This window comes from Gossypium hirsutum, chromosome A11, assembly GCF_007990345.1.
Source record: "Gossypium hirsutum isolate 1008001.06 chromosome A11, Gossypium_hirsutum_v2.1, whole genome shotgun sequence".
Classification (NCBI taxonomy): domain Eukaryota; kingdom Viridiplantae; phylum Streptophyta; class Magnoliopsida; order Malvales; family Malvaceae; genus Gossypium; species Gossypium hirsutum.
Window position 1 is genome coordinate 16,173,803 of NC_053434.1, and position 25,201 is coordinate 16,199,003.

The 25,201-nt window shown below is 30.0% G+C and overlaps 3 protein-coding genes across 4 annotated transcripts; 1 reads left to right on the forward strand and 2 right to left on the reverse strand.

Annotated features, from left to right (window-relative positions):
- Window positions 1–4,371: 4,371 nt before the first annotated feature.
- LOC107924576 (transcription factor PIF1) lies at window positions 4,372–8,197 on the forward strand. 2 transcript variants are annotated; one of them, XM_016855092.2, is made up of 9 exons: window positions 4,373–4,542; window positions 4,702–4,794; window positions 4,879–5,776; window positions 6,421–6,519; window positions 6,612–6,677; window positions 6,752–6,817; window positions 7,184–7,540; window positions 7,715–7,778; window positions 7,941–8,197. In XM_016855092.2, coding segments are annotated over exons 1-9 (1,650 nt in total). In that variant the 5' UTR covers window positions 4,373–4,540; the 3' UTR covers window positions 7,946–8,197. The 2 variants fall into 2 exon arrangements, with proteins under 2 accessions (XP_016710580.1, XP_016710581.1); XM_016855091.2 differs by having other exon boundaries at window positions 4,372–4,542; window positions 7,715–8,197.
- A 4,227-nt stretch (window positions 8,198–12,424) lies between these two features.
- LOC107924513 (N-terminal acetyltransferase A complex catalytic subunit NAA10) lies at window positions 12,425–13,768 on the reverse strand. The gene is made up of 2 exons (XM_016855000.2): window positions 13,399–13,768; window positions 12,425–13,011 (listed from the first exon to the last, which is right to left on the reverse strand). The coding sequence occupies exons 1-2, from the start codon at window positions 13,696–13,698 to the stop codon at window positions 12,688–12,690; spliced, it is 624 nt and encodes a 207-aa protein (XP_016710489.1). The 5' UTR covers window positions 13,699–13,768; the 3' UTR covers window positions 12,425–12,687.
- A 4,723-nt stretch (window positions 13,769–18,491) lies between these two features.
- Window positions 18,492–19,383, reverse strand: LOC107923615 (15.7 kDa heat shock protein, peroxisomal). Its single transcript, XM_016853801.2, has 2 exons — window positions 19,016–19,383; window positions 18,492–18,893 (listed from the first exon to the last, which is right to left on the reverse strand). Exons 1-2 carry the CDS (start codon window positions 19,152–19,154, stop codon window positions 18,607–18,609), a joined length of 426 nt encoding a protein of 141 aa, XP_016709290.2. The 5' UTR covers window positions 19,155–19,383; the 3' UTR covers window positions 18,492–18,606.
- Between the last annotated feature and the right edge of the window lie 5,818 nt (window positions 19,384–25,201).

Genomic DNA, 25,201 nt, shown 5'->3' on the forward strand with positions numbered 1-25,201 from the left:
AATATGATATTGTTTTTCAATGGTTTTAAAATTTTTATTGAAATAATCACTTAATTGTGGTTAATAAACTTAATAATATTTATATCAATACTAAATTTTTAATTAAATTAATGTTATGAGTTAATTTCTCAATCACTCAATTCAAAGAATTACTAAACCATAAAATTGTAAACATAAATAAGGTAGAATGTCGAAAGAACTTGCTATGTTTTAAAGTGACATTATTTGATGCAACTGTAAGACAATCAAAATAAACCCATTCCAAAGGTTGGGACCTTTCGGCCCAGTTGGCCAGCCGACTTGAATTCCAAAATAAATAAGCTTTAAATTTAATTATAGAAATATTTAGATAAAATTGTAATTCTAAAATAATTTATGATTATCTAAAAAACAAAATATATTATTTGGGTAAAAATAAAATATTTCAAATTTTTTTTGCATCTTCATTTTAACTATTTAACTAATGAAATGCAATTTAATTTGTGGTTATCAAAAGGAAAATTAAAAAAATAATGAAATATCGTTAATTTTAGTTCTATCTAACTAGTCTGATTACATTTTTTGAATAAAATAATTTAAACATCATAATTTGCATACTATATTAAATTTTAATAATTAAACTGTGAAATTTAATATATATTAAATTTTGAATATACTTATAATATAAACTTAATACAATAAGTTGAAGAGTCAATTATAAAAATAGTCACTTTTATTTGATTCAAATTATATTTTAGTCATTTACGTTATCGTTTTATTATGAATTGGTCACTTTATTGTTACCTCCTTAACGACAGTTCGACGTGGTAGTCGCAATGAGTTTTAAATGCCAACTTGGATTTCCAATTATTGGGATGAAAATAAGTTTTTAATTAAATAAATTTACTTTGGACTGACATGTGTGACATCCAAATTGGCATTTAAACCCATTTAGACTGTCATGTAGGACTGCCTTCAGAGAGGTAAAAGAGTTTAATGGTAGAGTGACCACTTCATAACAAATCAATAACCTAAGTGACTAAAATGTAACATTTCAAACATAAGTGAGTAATATGAGACAAACAAAAGTGACTATTTTGTAGTTTACCCTAAGTTGAATGGGATAAATACTAAAACTATATATGAACTATGGTTTAATGTGTAATTGTATACATGAAATTTTAGTTAACACAATTATTGATATAACATCATTTTATGTTTATATATTGCATACATAAATAATTATATTTATCCAATATAAAAATAAATTGATGTATTTATTTCTTTAAATGTGTATGATTAAATTAAAATTAAAGTTTCAAGTATACATTCGAACCACAATTAAAATTTCACGTGTATAATTGCACCGAATTAAAATTCATATATACAATTACATATTAAATCAAGGGTCTATTTTGAAACTTTTATGACAAAAATAGTAGTTTATTAGCATGTGTGAAGTCAAAATTAAATTATATAATTTTATGAGAATTAAAATTTACTTTTTTTATTTTAATAATTTATATTATTATAAATTTTTAAACAATAAAATTATTTTTATTTTTATATTTTTAAAAGTTTAAATATAATTTTATTATATATTAATTTAAAACTTTATAAATTTTAAAGAGTTAAATTTCTCATTTTAGTTAGCCGTTGGGATTGAATTTATCAACCACCAAGCAAATCATCCTGACTCACAAAAATCAAAATCGATGAGAATAAATGAATATTAAGTCTTGCTAAAAAAATGTCTTAATATTATAAATATATTTAGTTCATTTTTTAATAATATTGTTATATTATAATTGTTTAAATATGTATTTAATAGTCAAACTCTAAAAAAATATATATCTTTAGGAGTTTGACCCCAAAATTAAGAATACAAAAGATGAGCCACGTTGGACGTATAATTATTACATTTGATATATTTTATTTATATATCACTAGCAAGTCAAACCATCACATCAACATCAATTTTGAGGTCTATAATATTGGTCAAACACGACTTTACAAAAAATACGATCATTATTACACCTTATTCATATTTTTTAATATATATATTGTTTTGTATTTCAGTTTATTTTAAATATTTAATTTAATTTTTGAGGTTTTTAAAATTTGGTATCTAAATTTAATTAGAGTGTTTATTTTAGTATTTAAATTTTTTATCTTTAATTAAATTTCTGAATTTATCTTTCATACTCAATTTGATAATTGAATTTTTTATATGTCAAATTAAGTAAGTATGCTTTTTTTTACTAAAACATATGTTAATCATTTATTAGACCACGTGATGTCATTTAAATTGTGTATCAAAAAAATATTAAAAATCAAACTTGAATATTAAATAATATATTAATTCTTTTTTTCTATTACGTTATAATTAGCTTAACAATTAAAGGAGGGAATGTATGGTGATGACTCAAACCCTAAACTTTAAAGTGTTAACACAAAATTTTAACTACTTGTTGAAGTGCTTGGCACTTATTCAAAAATCATATTTAAGGCTCACGTGTCTTTAGAGTGCCTACAACAAATGTCAATTAAAAAATAGGAAAAGGTTTTACATTAAATAAAGGATTAATATTTAATATATGATAAATTACAGTTTTATTTTATTATATTTGGTATATTATCGGTGGAACTTTTAAATCTCACAAGGGTCAAGTGTTGATAAATATTTTTGATATCATGCACATTCGTTTTACGGTACATGTTTGGAGTTCTTGGCTGTTTCTCTAAACAATATTGTTTCTAAGGTTTAAACTTACGTGCTCTTCTTGGGAGTAAAATATACTCCCATTGCACCCAAATTTAATTTTTTTTAAAAAGAGACATATAACAAAATTTTAAGGCTATTTTTTAAATAAAAATAGCACACTACTAATGTACCAAATACTAATCTATTTTACTATATTCCTATAAAATAATTATCAATCATTGACCCTGGGTTTAAAAACTGTATTAATAACATATAAAATATTATTCTTTAAGTAAAACACATTTTTATTAATTTTGATTATCTATGCTGTCTTTATCATCAGTCATCACAAATGTATTATATTTTTGCATTTTTTTTATTGACTAAAGATTAAAAGAATTGATCATAAATTTTAAATTATTGAAAAACTTGATTGGCATAAAAGTTAAACCATGCTGCAGGAAAGAGAAGGAGACCCTTAACTTGCCAACTATTTCAATCCTTATAAAACAATTATAAAAAATTAAGTATGATTAATTGTGAAATTATAGACAAATATTATTATAACTAGGGGTAGGGGTAATTATGGATAAATTTTGAGTGTAGTATGTAATATGTATTCAATTTTAAGGTCCCTGAGTAGGTAACATCAGACCACTTTTTTATAGGGTTACCATGAGTTTCTACGTATTCCAGTCCTATTATTTGGATTAAGAATTTTATTTATTTATTTAAAGATAACTTTAATCTCCGCTCCTAACTTACTCTCCATTAATGAATTTTAATTCTGGTAACTTGAAGGATTTTTTAGAAAAATTTTAGTTTTTTCCTTTTAGTTCCTTTTAAGAATTAATTTTATTTCTTGATTTAATGGACACTCGATCCCAATCCCCTATTAATAAAACTAAATTGATTATTTTCAAAAAAATAAATGTAAGGTCCTTGAGGTATTATGCACTACAAAATTGTTTTCTTTAAAATATATTTAAGAAAACATTTTTCCTCTTTGAGAGGAATATAGCTTTAAATATGCGTATTACTCAATATTTTTTTTTCACAATTAAAAAAAGAAAAAAATTGAGTATTAAACATAAAACAATATATAATACTTTTCTAAGTTTTATAAATAATTTTCAAAAAAAAGTATAAGTACAAGTACAATAAAAAATATTTTTTTTAATTAATTAGAATCAAAATCAATTCAATAAAAGCACAACAAACTAAAAATCAAAATATATCTAATCAATTATAATTAGAATAAACTCAATACAAAAGCACAACGAATTAAAAGTCGTAATATATTTGGATAGGGTCACACATGGTGAGACAAAAACACAAAATAATTTTAAAAAAATGTACATATAACATTTGCACATGATGATATTCAAATTTAGACTATCAAAATAACAAAATTTAAACTTGAAATATAACCGAATCAATTTTAAAAAAAACTTACATATAATATTTACATACAATAAAATTTAAATTTTATTTATGAAAATAGTAAAACTTTAAATTTACCAACACAATCAAGGCATTATTGGCACAATAATTTAATGTTGATAAAATTACTATTATATATTTAAATAGTTTTTAATCATACTTATGGTCGAAATGCAAAGAGGGAAGTGAGAGAACACTTTTATCTTTTTTATTTTTAAAAAAAAAAACCTACAGCCGACAGAAAAATCTTAGGAAAAACTAAAGAAGAAAAATTATGTTTATTTTAACGCTGCTAAGAGAGATAGATATAAGACAGCAGCAGTAGGCGACACATGGATTCAGATTTTCAGTTCTGTTTTCCTTTTTGTGTCTAGTTTTTTCTTCACCATCAATTTCATTGCCAACAGCTAAAACATGTATAGCGCATACTTCAACCAAGATAACACTCCCTTTTTCCGTTTTTTCTTTTCAAAATAATTTCCAGAGAAACAATTCTTCGATTTTCTTAGCTTAATTAGTTCAATTAGGTGACCTTTTCCTTTTTTATTTTTAATTTTCCATATATATATATATAGGATGAATCACTGCGTTCCAGATTTCGAAATGGAAGACGATTATGCAATCCTTTCACCTCCTAGTTTAACTCGAGTTGAAAAGCCTCCGCCCAGGTAATCTTCATTTTTTTTCCTCTGTTTTTTTCTTTTTAATCTCATGTACTATGAAAATTGTGAACTGATAAAATACAAAAACAGACCAGAGGATGAAATCATGGAGCTGTTGTGGCAAAACGGACAAGTTGTTATGCAGAGCCAAAATCAACGATCTATGAAGAAATTGCCGTCGTTCAAACTTCTCGACGCCGATAATTCGGCTCCCAGGGAGATCCGGTCATCATCACCATCTCACAAGCATCGTCGTCATCATCATCAAGAGCAACAGCAATTGGTTACCGATCATCTCTTCATGCAAGAAGATGAAATGGCTTCGTGGCTTCACTATCCTATCAGCGACACAAACTTCGACCACGATTTCTGCAGTGATCTCCTCTATCCACCCTCCTCCTCCCCCACCGCTGCCGTCGCACCTTGCGTGAGCTCCACTGTGGCAACTTCCACTCCTCCTATACTTAAAAGAGTTTCTCAAGTTTCGGTTTCTGCTTCAGCTAACGAATCAGTTCCTAGGCCCCCGGTACCGCCGGCTAGGAGGAATGAGTTGGAGCCGGCAAGGATCCACAACTTCTCTCACTTCTCGAGGCATATAACGGCGAGGGCGGAGCAATCTGAACTCTCGAATTCGAAGAGTGTAATGGGGGAATCGACGGTCGTTGATTCGAGCAATACTCCGGCGGCAGCTCCTGAATTGAGAGCCGCTCAGGCTATGCCAAGCAACACTGAGGCGGCATCTGGCGGGAACAACAACAACAACAACAATGCCAACGCCAACATGAGCGCCGCCGGAGTACCCTATTTGCAATCAGCTGACGTCAGACTGGGTGCCAACAAAGGCATTTTAGCCACGTGCGAGGTCACCGTGACATCATCACCTGGAGGCTCCAGTGCTAGCGCTGAACCTACGGCTCAAAAGGCGGCCTCGGCTGAAGACCGGAAGCGTAAAGGCAGAGAACTGGACGAAGCCGAATGTCACAGCGAGGTTAGTTTTATTGGAGCTTAAAAATGTAAAAAGTTATCTGTTGTCTCGGCTAACGTGCGCCGTGGGTAACGTCTTTTAACATGAGCACCCTTCTCTTTCTCACTACCGGCTCACTGCCACCACTGGACACTTGGTGCATTATTTGGGGACTGTAGAAACGCCACGTGTACGATATAATTGAAAGGTGGACATGACTTGGATGATTGGAGGAGGAAAGAGGTTTGCAGTATCAAGTGGGAGTGAAAAGATTTGGAATTTATTATATTTTTAGAGTGATGGAGGGAGCGTTACACTTACACTTACACCCAATGGTTGTTTGTCAGTGGGTTCTTGGATTTTCTTTTTCTTTTTGGGCATCCTTTTAAGATATCATTTAGTAAATTTTTTTAGAGTAAAAAAAAGTTTATAATTTTTTAATGTATTTAATTGGCTTAAAACTTCTTCTTCTTTTTTTTATTTTTATTTTTTATTAAGAGATTCTTTAGTCTAGTGTTTACGTTGCTTGGATGCATGGGAATTCTGAAAGAATATTCAGCCTTAACCTGGTTTTCATTAGTATAGATCACCCAAATGTTACTTATCTTTTTCTTTATATCAAAATTCAATTTTCTTTTTACTGATAGCTTTTATTAATGTTGCCAAAGAATGCTGAGTTTGAATCGGCTGACACGAAGAAACAAACGCGTGGATCCACATCTGCAAAAAGGTCTCGTGCTGCAGAGGTCCATAACCTCTCCGAGAGGGTCAGTATCTTATATATTGACATTAATTAGAGTAGTGTTATTGAATTTGTTCTTCTTCTTCTTCTGGTTAATTACATGGCGTTTACGTGCAGAGACGCAGGGATCGTATAAATGAAAAGATGAGGGCTTTGCAAGAACTTATACCTCGTTGCAACAAGGTTTGTTTGTCATTGACCATTTGTACATTTCTCTCTTTGCCAATATTGACATATTCCATATTTGTGAATCTCAGTCAGATAAAGCTTCAATGCTGGATGATGCAATTGCTTACTTGAAATCACTTCAGATGCAAATTCAGGTATGTATTATTTGGTTATGGTTAATGAAAGATGTGCCAAAAAGTTTTCTTCTTTCAACTCTATTTATAGGTGTAAAATGCCAACAATATTAACTTGTGTCTTTTCTTTTCAGTCGTGTGGGTCATCAATCATGACTTAATGCTACAACACTAAAAAGCCCTCGATCAACAATCAACACCAGAAAATTTTCTGGCATAATTGCATTAAGTGTCCTTTGATTCGTTAGCATGCTTAATAAATAACTCAAATGAGTTGTGAGAAAGAGACAAAAATGGCTGAAAACTAAATTGGACTAACATAAGCTTCAAGATTTATGGAATTCATTTTACCAAAAATCAATAATGTGCATAACAATCTTTCCGCAGATGATGTCTATGGGTTGTGGCATGGTCCCAATGTTTCCAGGTGTTCAGCAGTATATATCCCCAATGGGAATTGGGATGAGTATGGGCATGGATATGGGAATAATTAGGCCAATGATGTCATTTCCCAACGTTGTGGCTGGTTCAGCGTTACCAACATTGGCAGCTGCAGCTCATTTGGGTCCAAGGATTCCTATGCCAGCCTTTCATATGCCACCATCAATTCCAGCTCCTGACCCATCAAGATTCCAACCAAGCAATCAATCTGACCCCATCCCAAACCCGCTTTTCATGCAAAACCTAAACCAGGCCCAGCAGTATATTGGTCTTCACCAAACTATGCAAATACCCCATCCACAGGTAATGCATGCCATCTTGCCTCCAAATCAGGGCATTCATGTCTATTTCTAGGCTTGATTTGATTCACTCATGACAATATCTTAAAGAAAATTTTCTTCCTAAGATGTCTGATTCTGACAAAACACCACCTCAATCACATTGAGACATACTAATTACGAGTTTCACCTTTGACAGGGTCAAGCAATGGCCCAGCCAAGTAGCAGAAGGGGAGCTGAGAAAGTTGAGAATCACCCAACAGGTAGGTCCATTAGTTTCTAGTTCCATATCATCACAAGTTGTTGATATGCATATGCGAAATGATAAGACAGAGCACATGCCATACCCATTCAAATCATATCTATAAAACATAAAAAGCATTTGAATTGCAAATAAAAGATTGAAGTTGGTGTGAATTGTACAGGTTGAAAATTCTGCGTGGCTCACTCCAGAGTCCAGAAAGGATTCCTCTTTCTTTCTTAAAGTTCTGTAGTTTGTCTGAGATAAACTATTTTGGGTTTCAACTAGGCAATTCATTATTACAACGCAGCTAACATGTAATTATTATGTTGCTATGGAAATAGTTCCCCCTCAGTTTTCCCATATTCCTCTTTATAGTTTGTTTCCTATTTGTTGAGGTTTGGACATTTTTAAAAAGAAATTAAAATATGTTATAAGTAATTGTCCTCTTCGTAAATTTAGAATTTAATCATTGTGTTTTTACTTTTTAAAATTTAAAGTATATGCATTAAATTCTCCATTTGTGAAGTGTATATAAAACTATGATATATTTTAACCTTAAAAAAATAAGAATAATAAAGTCATATTGTGGTTGGTGGGATGACTCTGATTTTGCTGACAACCCCACCCCTTCTCTCCCAAGTTGTTTCTGATTCAATTAAGAGATCTAAACCCAAGTTGCTTGGTTCAGGAAAATGTATTGTTGTATTAAGAAAAAAGTTGAAATTCTATAATTAGTCAGTGTACTGAATTTGCTGAATTATCAGTGCTTTTACTTTAAGTTTATAAAGTTAGTCTCTATGCTTCATGAGTTTGTAATTATTAGTCAATTTTTAATTAAAAATATTTAATTTAATCAAAAAGTATTTTAAAGTTTTAATTTTTGAAAAAAAAATTGTATATTTTTAATAGTTTTCAATTTATATAAATAATATTTTTCTAAAGTTATATAAAATAATGTATATATTTTTTAATTTTTAGTAATTTTATTTTTGTAATATCTGAGAAAAATATAATTTCAGAAACAAATTCTGAATTCATTTAGAGTTTCTTTTTTTAATTATATAAAAACGTATATAATTTCTTTGATGAATTCTTTATAATTCAGATATATATATATTTTATATTAGATCTTTTTCTTATGATTTAGCATTAATACAGTGCTTTGATGTAGCGTTTGCTTTTATTTACCGTTTATTTCATGCCATCGCATTGGATTTGAAATTTATAAATTTGCTAAATCTAAACAAGTTGTGTAAATTATTAGGATTAATTATAGAATTTAACCGCACTGAATATGTGCCAAGTTTGAGCCTTTTGTTTCGGGTGTTATATAATGTCCAACTGTTATGGCTGCCCTGCCAGGGTTACTCATATTATTATTATTATTATTATAGATGGTATAACTATAAATTTCGAATGATTTCACTTCAAACGAGAGGGGCAGATTGTTTTTATTCAACAATTTTAGTAATTATTTTACTCACCCTGCTTACCATATTAAATTATCACAATTACTTTATTCACCCTACTCATCAGGTAAAATTATATATATATTGTCGAAAAGAGAACTATAATTTATTAAAACTTAACTACAAAGTCATTTGATACATAATACACCTCTGCTTATCAGCTAATGGTAAGAGTTAAACCAACTAGGGAGAAGGTTGCAAATACAAAGTAAATTTTAGAAATTTAAATTGCCCAAGAGAGAGGTAAACTGAGATTACTCTTTAATTGAGCTAATGCATCCGCACATTTATTCCCTTCTCAAAATACTCGCTTCTAAGTGTTAGTGGTCAAAGACTGAAGGAGCATCTTGAACTCATTAATCAAAGGTGACAAAAAACATATTAGAGTTTAATTCAAAATTTTATAAAATGAATGTCAGTGGTAGTATCAAGTTCAATCTCGATGTTTTCGTTATTCTGACTAATTGCTAACTGTAGCCATCCCTTAGGGCCCACAATTCTGCTTCTACCCTAGTTGATATTGGGATATGTCAATAAGCTCCAATAATCCAATTCCCCTCATGGTCTCGAATTAGTGCTCCCGCCCTCTCTTTCCCAAGGTTACCTAAGGATGATTCATCTGTGTTGAGTTTGTACCAACCCCTTGGAAGTAGTTTCCACATCAGTAGAATGAAAGATGAAAGGGGACACTCTTCTAGCAAATGGGAAGATGGCCACAAATTTCCTTCTTGTTGAAAAGACTCTAGATACAAAACTCTCAAAGGGACGAGAATTCCCAAAAATACAGGCATTCCTAAACAACCAAATTTTTCATAGAGCAAATACAAATAAGGTATTTCAGAGTACCTTTAGTTTGTTTATTCAAGTTTTAGACAAAAGATTCGTAGAAATCCAATCTTCCCAACAGTGAGAGGCAGGAGGTATGAATTGAATACAGTTGTAGAGATTTTTCCATAGACCTTCTTTGATGGAGCATTCTCTAAAGAGATGACCGATGTCTTCTTGGGAGCTACAGCAAAGGGGGCAAAGTGCCTTTGCATTTAGATTCTTTGAGCAGAGAAAAGCCTTATGACCACTCTACAAGAAAATTTTTATTTTGGGGGGAATTCTAACTTTCCAGATAGATTTTCAGAGATTAGTTTCTTTTGAGGGCTACAGCGAAATTCCTGCTTGTAATGAGGGAATCTGCACTTGAAAGATTAAAGCAGCCATTACTCGAGGAACCCAACATAAAGTACCACTATCGTTAGAGGAATTAAGGACAGGCGTCCTTAAAAAAAACAAAAGCCTTCGAGAATTCTTGAGGTAATTGGACCGAAATAATTGAGAGCCCTTACGCAACCCAACTATCACTAAGGTGGTGGAAGGTCCTAATACCTTCATCTTGTAGTAGAGGTCCCTATAAAATATCTCTAAAGGCATCTAATTTAAACTAGTTATCATGCCAGAAATTCACTAAACGGTCATCCCTATCACCCCATCTAAAGACCAAATGCAAAGATATGACTTATGTTCCTAAGTGACTTCCAAGTCCTACATGTATTACGCAAAGATAGAAGGTGCCTAGAGTCCTGCACGTATTTTGTTAAAAGAGTCTTTGCCCGAAGCGTATCCTTCTCTTTAATGAGTCGCCATCCCAATTTCACCAAGTGAGCTTGATTTTTAAATTTAGCTATTTGGAGGCCTTATCCTCCATGATCCTTCCATCATGCCACCGAATCTCAATTAACCAAATGTAATTTCTTTGTTCCCTGTCTTCCACTCTAGAGAAAATCTCGATTTAACGATCAAGTTGGTTAAGAACAAAAGTAGGCGAAACTGCATAAAATAATTTGGAATGATGGCGATCGTAGATTGGATAAATAGGTGTCTCTCCGCAGGGGAGAGGAGATTTGCTTTCCAAGCCTTTTAACTTAACTTTCTTGATAATGTAATAATAATCTCTACGAGTTACCCTTTCGACATGTAAAGGGAAACCCAAGTATTTCCCTAGATCATGTTAGAAACCCGACCCCTCATACTGGACAAACAATTAGGAGAGAAAACTATCCTGGATTTTTTGTTATGTATATGCATATTAAAACCCTAATTCCTTGTACACTGCTTCATGCCATCCATTTTTCTCAAACTAATATTCAAACATTTATTTGATTTCTGCTTTCCAACATAAATCCTTCTATTTTTGGTTGGGAATTTTGTCCTAAAGTTATCAATTTTTAAATATTCTTAAAGAATTATGTTGAAAAGACAAATATTAAAAATAACTAACAAAAATCGAATTAATACAAAAATAGACAAAGATGGATATATCCAACTTCTACGGAGATAACAATAATTTTCAAAATTACTCATCTATAATAGAGTGAGGCATATGTTGAAACAGAACATCCCGATAGCGAAGTGACGATAGATTTGAAAACATCCATCCACAGCAGGAGAAGATACCAATGGAAAAATGTCCATTGAACTATCTTTGGATTTGCACTGGGCTGAGGCAGAATTCAAGTGCCTGTCTCATTTGTGCTTAAGACCATTGATGACAGATGACGTGAACACTGAACAAGACACCCCTTCTCGAGATTCATACCTTTTAACTGGTTTTCTTCTGTTTTTTTTTTCTTTTTTTCTTTTTGGTACATGGGAAACAACGTCTTACAATCATATCCATTTCCACAAAACTCCACTGTCAAATAATTCTAAACCCTCTCCATAGCCATATCTCGAGAATGTTCAAAAGACATCCACCATCATAGAGAATGCCGTGAAACAAAGGTTCAAGTATTGATTGTTACGGGCCACTGGAACACAAACTCCAACTTTAAGATTCAAGTACAAGAGCCTCCCATGCCATCACCAGGATTGGCAGATAGCCAACTACTTAATATCAATATGCTCCCAAAGAATAGACTACCAACAACTAGCCACTCTAGTTGCAGACAGCCACATAATCCACTTTTATCTGAAAATATTAATTAGACCTCTCTCTCTCTCTCTATATATATAAATATATCAATATCATAATGCATCCTTGTAATTTCTCAACTAACATTTGATTCGGTTCACAAGGAGCAACACTTCGTATCTTGCATAAGTAAAGGAAAACATGAAGGGAAAGTGCTTGAAAAAGGACCATCAACAAGCATTGAATACAAAGGGAGCAGAGATGTCAACAAGCCATAACCATGAATGCATAAAGTGAAATGCAAAGAGCTATTTCTATTGTTTAAAACGCAAGGTGGAACAAGAAAACATCTGACCAGAATCCGGACAAAAAAGCATTGTAAAACACAGACAGTACAGACACCATTGCATCAGCAGTGTTCATACTAAATCCCATGTAGCAAGCCAAATAGTTTTGAAATCTCCAGTCAGATTATTACTTCAATAAACAAACTAAAAATACCATGAGCCACAAATACCACGCATAGTTCTCCATATACTTGTGTTTACCTCCAGTAATCATCCAGTTTTGGAATCAGATTTTGTGCTAGCTTTTGACTCTGATTTCGAGTCTCCTCGTGTATGAGCTGCTTCTCCACTTCTTGCATCACCTGAACAACATCCACCACCATGATGGTGGTGGTGGTGGTGGTGATGATGATGACCATGATGATGGTTCGTCTTTCCTTTCAACTGCTTCCTCATGTCATATGCATCCTCCCCATCTGCATAATACTTGGCCTCCACATCATGAATCTTATATCCCAACGTCTGGGTATACAAATTAAACGCTGCCCTGTTACTCTTCCTCACATGCAGCGACACATACTCTGCTCCAAACACCTGCATCAATTTGTCCATTGGTAATGAAGAATGCAAAAGTTTTCTTCTTCCTTTCTGATTAATTTTGCATTCAATTTATTCAAGAACTGCTAAAAACAAACCCTAAATGGAACAGTAATTCTCACATAAGCATTCTATATAAAAAGCAAAACCATTCAGTATTTCTTCATACAAATATTAGATTATTAAGTTTTACTTCGCCTACAATCATCGTCTGCTTTTTGCTTTCAAAATATAACAAAGCAACTCTCGAATTTGCAAGTAAATATGTTTCTAATTAGCAATAACATAGGCAATATGAGGAGAAATCAAACTTCCAAAGCTTCATGGTCCGTTACATTATCACAAAAAAAAAGGAAATATGAATAAATAAATAAGGTAAGAGACCTGCTCCATGGCGGCTTGGGCGGCGTTCATGAGCTTAGTGGCGAGGCCAAGCTTGCGGTGAGTGCGGAGGACGGCGAGAGAGGTAATGTGGCCGTGGCACTCGTTGCTTTCGTCCTCCATCTTAGCGAGGACGTAACCGACGATGCGGCCGTTGTAGTCCTCGGCGACGTAAAGAAGCTGAGGCCAAGAGAGGATGTGGTAGAAATAGTATTTCATCTGGTAATTCTCGGGAAGGCAAAGCAAGTTGCAAGCTTGCATAGCCAGTAGGTCGTCCATGGTCGCCTTGCGTATGCACACCATTGTTCTCTCTGTCTAATTCCAGAATTAGGGATTTGGGATTTTTATGATTTTCAAGTTTACTTTTAAGAGGACAGAAAAGGGATTTTCGGATGATAGTTGAACTTGGATGGGCTTGGCCCAATGTGATCAGACCAATATTTTCCAACGTTTAGTGGGCTAGACCTGTTTTATTGGGCTAGACTGAAATGTAATGACTTAAAATATTCAGGGACTTGATCTGTAAATTTTCTGTTTTGATTGGCAAAAAAAAAGAAGAAGATATAAGTGCAGCACCAAACTTTAAATAGGGTAAATTATTTTATAACCCCCGTTATTTATTATTATTTTCATTTCACTTTAACACCAAAAATAGAGAGCTCTTACCAATTAGTCAAAAAAAAATTTCTACCAAAAATTATTTTTATAAAAAAGCTTATTCCAACTGAAAATAAATTTTATTTATTTTTTGAGAAATAATTATAATTTTATTATCAATTTTATTTGTGAACACGGTATAAAATTATAATTATAAAAGTTTTAGAAAAATATTATTATGTATAAATTATAATTATTAGTTAAATTTATAGTTTTCAGATATAATGTAAGCTAAAGAAAACTACTATGAATACCGTTAACTGCTATATTAGACATAATTTGAACAAAAAGTTATTTTTTCAAAAAATAAATAAAATTTATTTCCAGTTGGAATCGACTTTTTTACAAAAGTATTTTTTGATAGAAATCTTTTCTTTGGACCAATTGGTAAGAGGCTTCTTTATTTTTGGTGTTAAGTGAAAATAAAAATAATAATAAACAAAGGAGTTTATGAAGTAATTTACTCTGTTTAAAGTTTGGTGCCCCATATCAGGCTGCCCTTAAATCATTTCTTCAATTGACGATCAAAATGATAAATTTGTATATTAGGTCCCTGAATATTTTAGGTCATCACATTTTAATCTGGTGCCGTCAATATGTTAGACAACACCGTCATAATACTGTAGCAAATGTCTATTTTCGTAATTAATTTATTTTTTTATATTATTAGAGTAAAAAAGTCGTTTTATTGTTTGTTAATTCAAAAATATTTAAATCATTATTCCAAATTCTGTTTTAACATTTAAACAATATTTTGTGTAATTAAATTTATAAAATATTTTTATTAAATAAATAGTTATTCAAACCATGTTGAATTGCATTTTTTAAAAATACAACTATAATTTATTCAGCTGAGTAATCAACCAAACAAAAAAATGTTTTAAGATCATAAAATAAAATTTGAATTATCTATTATGTAATCGGAATCTGATAAAATCGGCTCATATAATTTTAAACCATCTATTAAATTTCACATCAATATTTAAGAAGGCAAATATTTTTATCAAACTTAATTATTTATATATATTATCTCGTTTAAATCAATTATTTAAAAAAAACTTTCTTTTTTACAGAAATAAACAGAAAAGTCATATTACTTGTAATCAAAGAGTTATTTCATTCGAAGAGATTGCTATTTTGGGCTAAAATTATATTGTTTATTTTATAATAATAAAAATATAATTTCGTTATTATCTTTATAACTTTTAAAAAATTTATTCACATTTTTATTATATTTGAAGGTAAAAATACAATTTTACCATTATTAATTTAAAATTTAATAAAAATATAAAAGTTCTAAATAGAAAATTTTCCGGCTCCTTGACTCCGACACTAAAGTGAACTCAAATGGGATCTCATAGTAAGACAATGAAGTCTATAATTATATTCAACCACCAATTTCACTTAGCAATAAACTATGTAAAAACTCAGGTTAAATCATACAAATCATTTTCACGGACCAGATAATTGTAAATCAGTTCCAAACAAACTTTGTAAACTCAATGATAAACCACCTATTCTTCTATCAAAACATTAAAACAATATTAGATACCTCTCGATAAACCGTCATCAACCTTTATCATCAAATTTTGCATCAACAATTATAACAATATATATATATATATATTATAAATATAAATTCAGTAACTGTTCTAGCTTTTGCATAGCTATTACTAGGTTGAGGATGTACTTAGATTTGTTCAATTTCAGGTTTAATATATTATTTAGCATCAGTTTGACACTTTTTTTTAATGTAGTATTTGTGTTGTTTTTTTATTCAACCTGGTACATATATTTGACAAAAGTTATATATTTTGGTACTTAAAGGTAACACTATTAATTTTTTAGTGTCTAATTCGGGTTTTAGAGCTGATTTGATAGAATTCATAATTAGCTAGTAATATTGGCAATTGACCTTCACCAAATCAGTTCTAAAACGCAAATTAAACCACACCTATCAAACGATATTTGATAAATAAATAAATTTACAATTAATATTAAATTTGTTCTATTGACAAAATCATGAAAGCTTCAAACCTAACAATATTAGCAATTAACTTTCATCAAACCAATATTAAAATTCGAATTTAAACACTAAAAAGTTAATATCATTACCTTTGAGTATCAAAAAATATAACTTTTATCAAATATAAGTATCAAATTAGACAAAAAAATAACACATGTACTGCATTAAAAAAATGTCAAACTTAAATACGAAATCATATATTAAGCCTTTCTACTAACAAATCTATTAAAGCTATACAATTGTAATGACAATTACATATGTCGGTTATTCTACCCAAATGATCCAAAAAAGATATTTACGTAAATGACCCTGATTAAAAAACAATCTCCTAAATGACTTGAAATGAATAGTAAAATTGGACTATGGGGGCCAAATGGTCGGCACCACTATTTTTTTCTAACACAACCATTGGCTGATGGTTGTGTCAAGGGTTAAATTTTTTTTTGTGGTTTTGGACATTAGATGGCTGGCACCCATGTATTTTTTTTCAAACTATATCATATTGATCTATATTTATACCAGTATTTTAAAAAAAATTTGGGTTGCTGACACACTGATGGTCGGCACCCCTTTATTAGATAAAAAATAATTTTTTAGGGTACTGGCACACTGATGGCTAGCACCACTTTATCTGATTAAAAAAATATTTTGAGTCAAGTACTGGCCAACAAAGGCCCAAAACAGTACTAGCTTGCTAGCATGTCAGGCACCGACTGACAAAGGTTCACGCTGACACATTGAACCAACAAAAGAGGATGAGAATATTGCAATATTAACTCCTCCTCGTTTCCCTATCTTTTTTATTTCCCAAGTTTGATTATAAATTTTATATTTTAAAATAATATTAAATTAATATTCATTATTATTAAATTTAAATTAATATACACAATTAAATTAAATTTTTTTTCATAAAATTAGAACCTGCTTTAATAATTTTCATCTTTTATAATAATTTAAATAAACATTGCTAAATTATTGTTTCTTTTATTTTTTAAAAATAATATGTAATATATTTATAATTTTAGAAACAATTAAATAGTATTTAAAAAATTAATTTAAAATTAATTTAAAATTTTTAAATTTAAAAATAACGTATAAATATATTTATAAAAGAAACTTATCTTATAGATGAAATTAATTTATAATTGAAAATATTTACGTTATCTTTATATTTTAAAATTTAATTTATAAATAAATTTATCTTATATATTTAGAAAATATTGTTTATTTTCTTGATAAAACTTACCTTATAGATTATGATTTTGTAACTTTAAATTATAGATTATAATTTATCAACGTTTATTTGAATTATTATAAAAGATAAAAATTATTAAAGTAGGTTCTAGCTGTTATGAAAAAAAAATCTAATTTAATTGTGCATATTAAATCTAAATTAATTTTTAAATTTAATAATAATGTGAATGATATAATAATAATTAACAATATGATAAGTAGCCCAATATTATTTTAAAATATAAAATTTTTAATCAAACTTGAGAAATAAAAAAGATGGAAAAAAGAGGAGGGGTTATGTTGCAATATTCCCGTCCCCTTTTGTTAGGTCAGCGTGGGCCTTTGTTGGCCGGCACTTGACCTAAAAATTATTTTTAATCAGATAAAGGGGTATTGACTATTAGTGTGCCAGCACCCCAAATTTTTTTAAAAAATACTGGTATAAATATATACTAGTATGATAATATTTAAAAAAATATATGGATGTCGATCATTTAGTATACAAAAACACCAAAAATTATTTTTTAACCCCTAACACAATCATCAACCAATGATTTTGTCAGAAAAAATATTAGTGCCGATCCCTATAACCCAAAATTTACTGTTTATTTTAGGTTATTTAGGTAATTATCTTTGAACTAGTGCTATTTACGTAAATAATTATGTTTTTAGGTCATTTGGGTGAAATAGTCATATCTGTCAAATTATATTTTTATGTTTTTTTATTTTTATTATATAATAAGTGTTTTAATTTAATAAATATTTAATTACACTTTATATTTTCGGTTAGAAAATTTACGAATGTGTTCTTTCATAATTAAAACAATTTTTTTATTTAAATCAATAAAAATATACATATATTGTGATTAGAATTAAAATCGATTATATTAATAAAATTTTTAATTTACCCAATTAATTTTTATACATTTTATTTTAATATACATACATTATTACTTAATTAATATTATGAGTCAAACAGATCATCAATTTGATTAAAAAATTATAAAAAATATTATATAATTAAAATAAATTAGTTTATTCAAATTTTATTTATTTTTAATTAAAAAAAGGCAAGGTTTTATCCAAAGTCCATTTTGATACAATTTTAGGATTTGTAATTTTAATAATTTAAAAAATTGAGTATAAACAGAAATGTCTAATCATATAGACAGAAGAAATGTATATGAATTGGATTTGTTTATTTATGATACATGTAAAAAATGGGTACAGCTTTTTTATTTTCATAATAAATTAAGTACAACATTTATTCAAAGCTTAAAGCTTGTTCCATTTGCTCAGAGTTTGCTAGTGATGTTAACATTTCGCACTTTAGAAGGCTTTGGAGTTGAATCTTTTGGAGCAACAATTGTGAGCACACCGTTTTCTACTTGGGCCTTAATCTGCTCAATCTTCACATTTTCTGGCAATTCAATTTCCCGAGAAAATTCAGCTTTCCCTGACCCTCTCTCCGCAACATGCCAAACAGTATCTTTCGTGTGACTCTCCTCTTTAATACCCTCTCCTTTTATATGCATAATATTCCCATCTTGTATCTGCACTTTTATATCCTCCTTATTGTATCCTATATATACAAATTCACCAACCCAAACAACAAATCTCAGCTTAGACTTTGATTTTGGTGGAGGATATTGCTAAAAGAATGAAGGAAAAAAAAAAAGGAAGAGTGTGGGGTGGAAGTTAAACCTGGGACGTTAAACTTGAAGATGTGGGCACTGGGGGATTCGAGCCAATCCATGAGAGCGGGTGATCCAGACCATTCACGGAAGATTGGAGGGCTCCAAAAGAGGCGCCTGAATGGGTGACCCAATATACCATCTGCCATGGCGTGTCTCTCAGCTCTCAATTATCTATTGACGTTGAATGCGTACAGAATGGAGGGCAGGCAAGGGGGCTATAAGTTGATAAATACGAGGGGGTGTTGAAGTGATGCCAGAAGATTCGAGAATATCGAGAATGTTCTTGGGGCTTGGGCTTTATATTTTATTATGGGATTTTTATTCATATCCTTGTTTTATTTTATATTTTCATATTTCATGAATTCACGCGCGCGTTTTAGTTCTCTTGGTTAAATTGTGCTATTAGTTCTTGTACTTTATGAAAGTTATGGATTTAGTCATTTTACTTTAATTTGATATTTTTAGTCCTTGAACTTTTCAAATTTTAAAATTTCAGTCCTCTCTATATGATAACTACTAAATCCATAAAGTTAAGTTCTGCTATTTCCCAAATCTTATGCAACAAACATATTACTCACTATATATGCGTAATGTCATGTCAACTTATTATTTCCACATATTACTCACTAAAAATTCAGTTAATGGACTAATGATTGACATTTGTATTAAGACTGAGATTTCGGAATTTGAATAGTATAGGGACTTAGAATGACCCAATTAGAAAATATGGACTAAACCTATAACTGTACGCATAATACAAGACTAGTAATTGAAATTAATCAAATTAATTTAAATGTGATAGTTTGGGTCAGAACTAAAATTTCAAAATTCGTAAAGCATAAGGATTAAAATTTATCAATTCAAAAGTATAAAAACAAAAATTAATTGAATTAAAATATATGGATTAAATCCACAACTTTAACAAAATATAGAGACTAATAGCAAAATTTATCCTTTTTGGTTCATTATGAGAAAGATAGATAATAGGCTTAATTTATGATTTTACCCTTAAAATATACCCATTTTCTCATTTTGGTACCTAAATATATTTGTCCCAATTTGATGTTTAAATATCAATTTCCTCTATTTTTGGTTCATTTTGTAACGATCGTTAAAAAAATTTGTTAAACAACTTTGGCCAATGAAAAAGCATCATGAGGTATGTTTTGGCTAATGAAAAAAAATGTCCCGTGGCAATTAGGTTTAGTTAAAACAAAAACAATAAATTTGAATTTTAAAAAATAAAAAATATAATATTAAATATTTAAATATTAAAAAATATTTTTGATTTTGACTGATAGCTGATAGGCATCGCTCGACCGTTGACTAGTAATGTGGTACTATTAGAACAAACTATGTGTCCTTTTTATTTTTAATATTTTATATATTATATTGATTAAAAATGTAAAAATATCATATATATATAATTTTTGTTAAAAAAATTTAAAAATATATTTATTTTTTAAAATTATACGTATTATATATAAACTAATATTTACTACTTGCCCATTTTAATAACATATCATCGATCATTATCCTTGTAAAATCAACTCATGTAATTTGGCCTGATATGACATATACAATACCTATGTTGTGCACAGTCTCATAGGCTTCAATGTCGATTAATCGCATCCTGTATTCCAAGTGCCTTATCAGAAATGATGCATATATCAAATTGCTGCACAACATGTCTTCTCAAGTTAGTTAAGCAAAAGTCCCAAGCATCAACGATTTCTTGTTCAACAATTGCAAAAGCTATTAATAAGATTTTTCGATTATCATCCAGTGCAATAGCCAACAACAAGTTATGTTCATATCTCCCGTACATAAATGTGCCGTCAATTTGGATTGATGACTTACAATATCGGAATGCTTCAATGCAGGACTTGAATGTCTAAAAAAAATTATAACGGCCCGATAGTCGCGAGTGTCAGAAAATACATTTTCAAGACTCAATTACCATAAATCGGACTCGTAAATATTTATAATAAATATTTACAAAGCTAGTTGTGTAGTTAATTAGGTTTTGGTTAAGTGAATTTGTATAAATTAAGAGTAATTAGGTATAAGGACTAAATTGCATATAGAATGAAAGTTGAATTATAGATTAAAGAAAAAATAAAAGGACTAAAGAAGTAATTTTGCCATAGTTTATAAATGAGGCGGCATAAGGGTGAAATTATTATAATATTTTAAGTTAAAATATATATTATAATATGTTATTTAATATTTAAGTATATATATGATATTATTATAATAAAACAAATAAATAAAAGAAAAAGGGATAGAAAACCAAAACGAAACAGAAAGAAAAAAGGAAGAAAAAAAGAAAGAAAAGGGAGAAAGAAGGAGACGAAGGGCTCTAGGACTTCAAAATTTTCAAGTTCAATCGGTTAGTTAATTTAGTCCTTTTTTTATAATTTTTATGTTTTTGGAATCTTGATGTTAAATACCACCCGACCCATGTCAAAATTTTAGAAATTATTGAGTTTTTAAGTGTTGTCTATGTTGAATAATTTTAGTATTAGGGATTAAATTGATAGATTTTTAAGTTAGAAATGAATAAGAATTGAATTGTAAAATAAATTGTAAATTTTGAGTAATAGGGACTAAATTGTGAAAATTTAAAATTTAGGGATTTAAGTGAAAATATGGAGTTAATTTTAGTTTAAATTGAAAATTGAATGAAAATATAGAATTAAATGTAAAGAAATAAATTTAGTCTCGGTTCAGGGACTAAATTGAGAATTAGGCAAATATTAAGTAAAAATTAAAATATTCAATATGAATTTGAATTGTGTTGTATTGGTGAATTTTAATTGTTTAAATTCTATAGCTAATGTCGTACTAGAATCCTTGACAAAAAAGGAAAAAGATAAAGTTGACGTCGAATAGCTCGAAATTTCTGATTTATATTTCTATAATCCAAAACTAGTTATTAATTGTTGTATTTTTTGATTTAATGCATATTGTAAGTTTTGAGGTGAGTATTTGACACTTTGACATTGAATTTAATTAAAGTTGATTGAAAAGATTGAATTGATATATATATATATATATTATGAATGTATTGATTATTGAATTGAAATGAATATATCTATGTGTGCAAATATGATAATTGAATTTTGGTTGTATTTGAAAAGTGAAATTAAACATTATTAATTGTATCGAGATGAGTCGAATATAGATAGCATGTCATAGGATTGGAAGAGTTCAGAGACTTCTTCGATTTTGAGTCGATGAAACATTGGGTGTCAATTTATCAATTCGGATTTATTCGACGAGGCACTGGGTGCCAATTCACTTCGGTTTAACCGATGAGACACTAGGTGTCAATTTACTACTTTGAATTATCCGATGAGGCATTGAGTGCCAAACTGCTGTGTTTGATTGGATCCGTGTATCCGTCCGATTCCGAGTTGTGTTAATAGGGGTAAGTAAATAATAAAGTTCTATAATTGATATTGAAATGACATGATATGAGAAATGGAAGTGATATAGTAAATTGAAAATAGAATGTGAAATATGTTGTAAATACATGGAATATATGAGTTATATACTCATGAATTGAATATGGAATGTATAATGCCATTGTTTAAATGAAATGTGAATCAAATTGTGAAAAACTATTTATATAGCAAGTATGAGAATTGGGATATTGTGAAACATATGAATTATGATATGCTATCATGTATGAATTCAAAGAGTTGTCACATGGTAGTTGTGATGATTTTTAAATATTAATATGTGTCCATATTTCAATTATACATTTGTAATCTATTGTCTCTAATTATTCAAATTATGGAAATACCACTGAGTTTTACTTGGCGTACGGTTTTGTTTTCCGTACACAGGTTAAGTACTTAACTTTTGATCGCTAATTCAGCATCCAATAACGATCCCAATCTCAAATGTGATGATGTTTATCCTTTTGTGTCGGCATGTACCTAAGGTGTCTAAATAATAGTTCTTTTGTGGATTAAATGTAAATTAGGTTATAAATTTAATATTGGTTTGGTATATACATATAAACATGTGTTTGTTTTTGAAGTTTTATTATGGCATGCTAAATTGATGTTTAAATATTCATAAACTAGGTAAAATGGATTAAATATGGTATGTTTATAATTTGAATTTGAATAATGTTTTGCTAATATAAGTTGATGATATAAATGTGGTACCAATGAGGGTACATTAGTTAGGCACCTAGGATGATTATTTTGATATGTTTTGAATGTGTTTGATTGTGTTTTGAACTGGTTAAACGAATGATTTTTTAATTGTTAATATCTAAGCTTGCAAGGAATGGTAAACTTGTTATTTAAGGTACATTTTGGCCATATAGTCGTGTGAACCCAACAGCTTTGAAAATTTTTAATATTCTCGAAAAATTCTCTGAGTATCTGAATTAGTTCCGACTTGTTTCTAACGCGTATTTTGGGTCTCGAAGGCTCGAATAAAGGACAGTATGTATGAGTTTAATTAGTTCTGACTAAATATTATATGATACACAATGTTTGAAATTTATGTCTGTTTGATCTGTAAACTTCAGTAATGCTTTGTAACTCGGTTCCGGTGAAGGATACGGGTTGGGGTGTTATAAAGACAATGGAAAATTCTTTTCCCTTAGACCATCCGATTTTCATAATACGCAGATTCTGTTTGCAGATTGATGATAGTGCTTGGGACATACTAATTTAGTACCTTCAACCATTGTCACAAATCATTATATGATTTTTCCCACTCGTTAGTCATCTTTTCCATTTCTCTCTGTTTTGCAACCTATGCCTTGTAGTACGACATGGTGTAATCGTACTCACTACGAATATTAGTAATCAAAATCGACACGAAAATTCTAAGATTTGCTTTCACCATAAGTAATATAATGTTAGAGATAATGTTAGAATCCAATTTCGGATAATCATGGGACATAGTTGCAACAACACAAATATTTCACCATATATAAGACAATGAACCCCGTCTTATTTCTCACAGATGCCATGATTGTCCATGGATATCTACCGTCAAGCATTGCACTCGCCTCAAATTTTTTGGCTCACGATTTTGTAACATGGAAGTTGACCCCATACTTTGTGCTATACCACTTCACTTCAACAACATCTTTGGAGGAAAATTCCATTCCAACTTGTAAATCGTCGACAATTGTAGAAGAACTCGCATAACCTGATCTTCTATGAGTAAGTTCTGGAAATTCTAACCTATCTTCAACATCAATGTTGACATTAAGCATGTGGTGTGGAGGCTCATATTGTAATACCCCTAACCCGTATCCGTCGCTAGAACAGGGTTACGAAGTATTACAAGACAACAGAATAGTAAATCATTCAAATCATACATTAATACAAACATAATCAAATTGCTTGGACCTTAAGAAACTCAAATACTAACCAAAATACAAAATCAAAATGACATTAATCGAGTCAAAAACACATAAAAACCAACCTAATATGTGTCTAACCAATGTACTCTAATTGGCACCACAATCATATACAATTTAATCTCAAAATACACATTAATTCAATTCATCAACTCATTCAAGCAATAGCAAATCAAAATACCTAACAAAGTTACCACAACCACAACAAATCAAATATATGTAAGTCACACATACTAGCATAACAACTATACCTCAATCTCATACCCTTTGCAAATTGGTTATTTGCACAAAATATCATTCATAACATTTACATAAACCAAACATGAACCAAAACAACACAATAGCTTATACATCCTGTATAATCCGAATTTAACGTTTCAAAAACTACCGAGATAAACTGAATAGTGTGACTTGAGTACCAGTCCGATTATCCAACCTTCCCAAAATCTACAATGACATTAAACAACACAAGTAAACTTAATGAAGCTTAGTAAGTTTGACGAGATAAACAAAAAGATACCGAATTAACTATAATAAATCAAATAATAATAAAACTAATCCATGATAACTCCCTTTCATTCACAACTTCAATCAATAAATACATCCGTATTCAAATCAATACAAAAATAAATAACAATGTTTCAAATTCATTAAATAAATTACCTTATTGAGATTTTTCCACTCGAAGAACGACTTACGAATAAGAGTACATCGTCAACAGAAGCTCATAAGAGTTGGACCTCCTGAATACGCCAACAGAAGCTCAAAAGCTAAACAGAAGCTCGTAAGAGCAGA

Coding starts and splice junctions, on each gene's coding strand:
- LOC107924576 (XM_016855091.2), top strand. Junction 6,520..6,611: donor TCCATAACCTCTCCGAGAGG/GTCAGTATCTTA, acceptor GTTTACGTGCAG/AGACGCAGGGATCGTATAAA. Junction 6,678..6,751: donor TTATACCTCGTTGCAACAAG/GTTTGTTTGTCA, acceptor TGTGAATCTCAG/TCAGATAAAGCTTCAATGCT.
- LOC107923615 (XM_016853801.2), bottom strand. CDS start 19,154: ATGGCAGATGGTATATTGGGTCACCCATTCAGGCGCCTCTTTTGGAGC. Junction 18,894..19,015: donor CTTCAAGTTTAACGTCCCAG/GTTTAACTTCCA, acceptor TTGTATATATAG/GATACAATAAGGAGGATATA.
- LOC107924513 (XM_016855000.2), bottom strand. CDS start 13,698: ATGGTGTGCATACGCAAGGCGACCATGGACGACCTACTGGCTATGCAA. Junction 13,012..13,398: donor CCCAAGCCGCCATGGAGCAG/GTCTCTTACCTT, acceptor AAATTGATGCAG/GTGTTTGGAGCAGAGTATGT.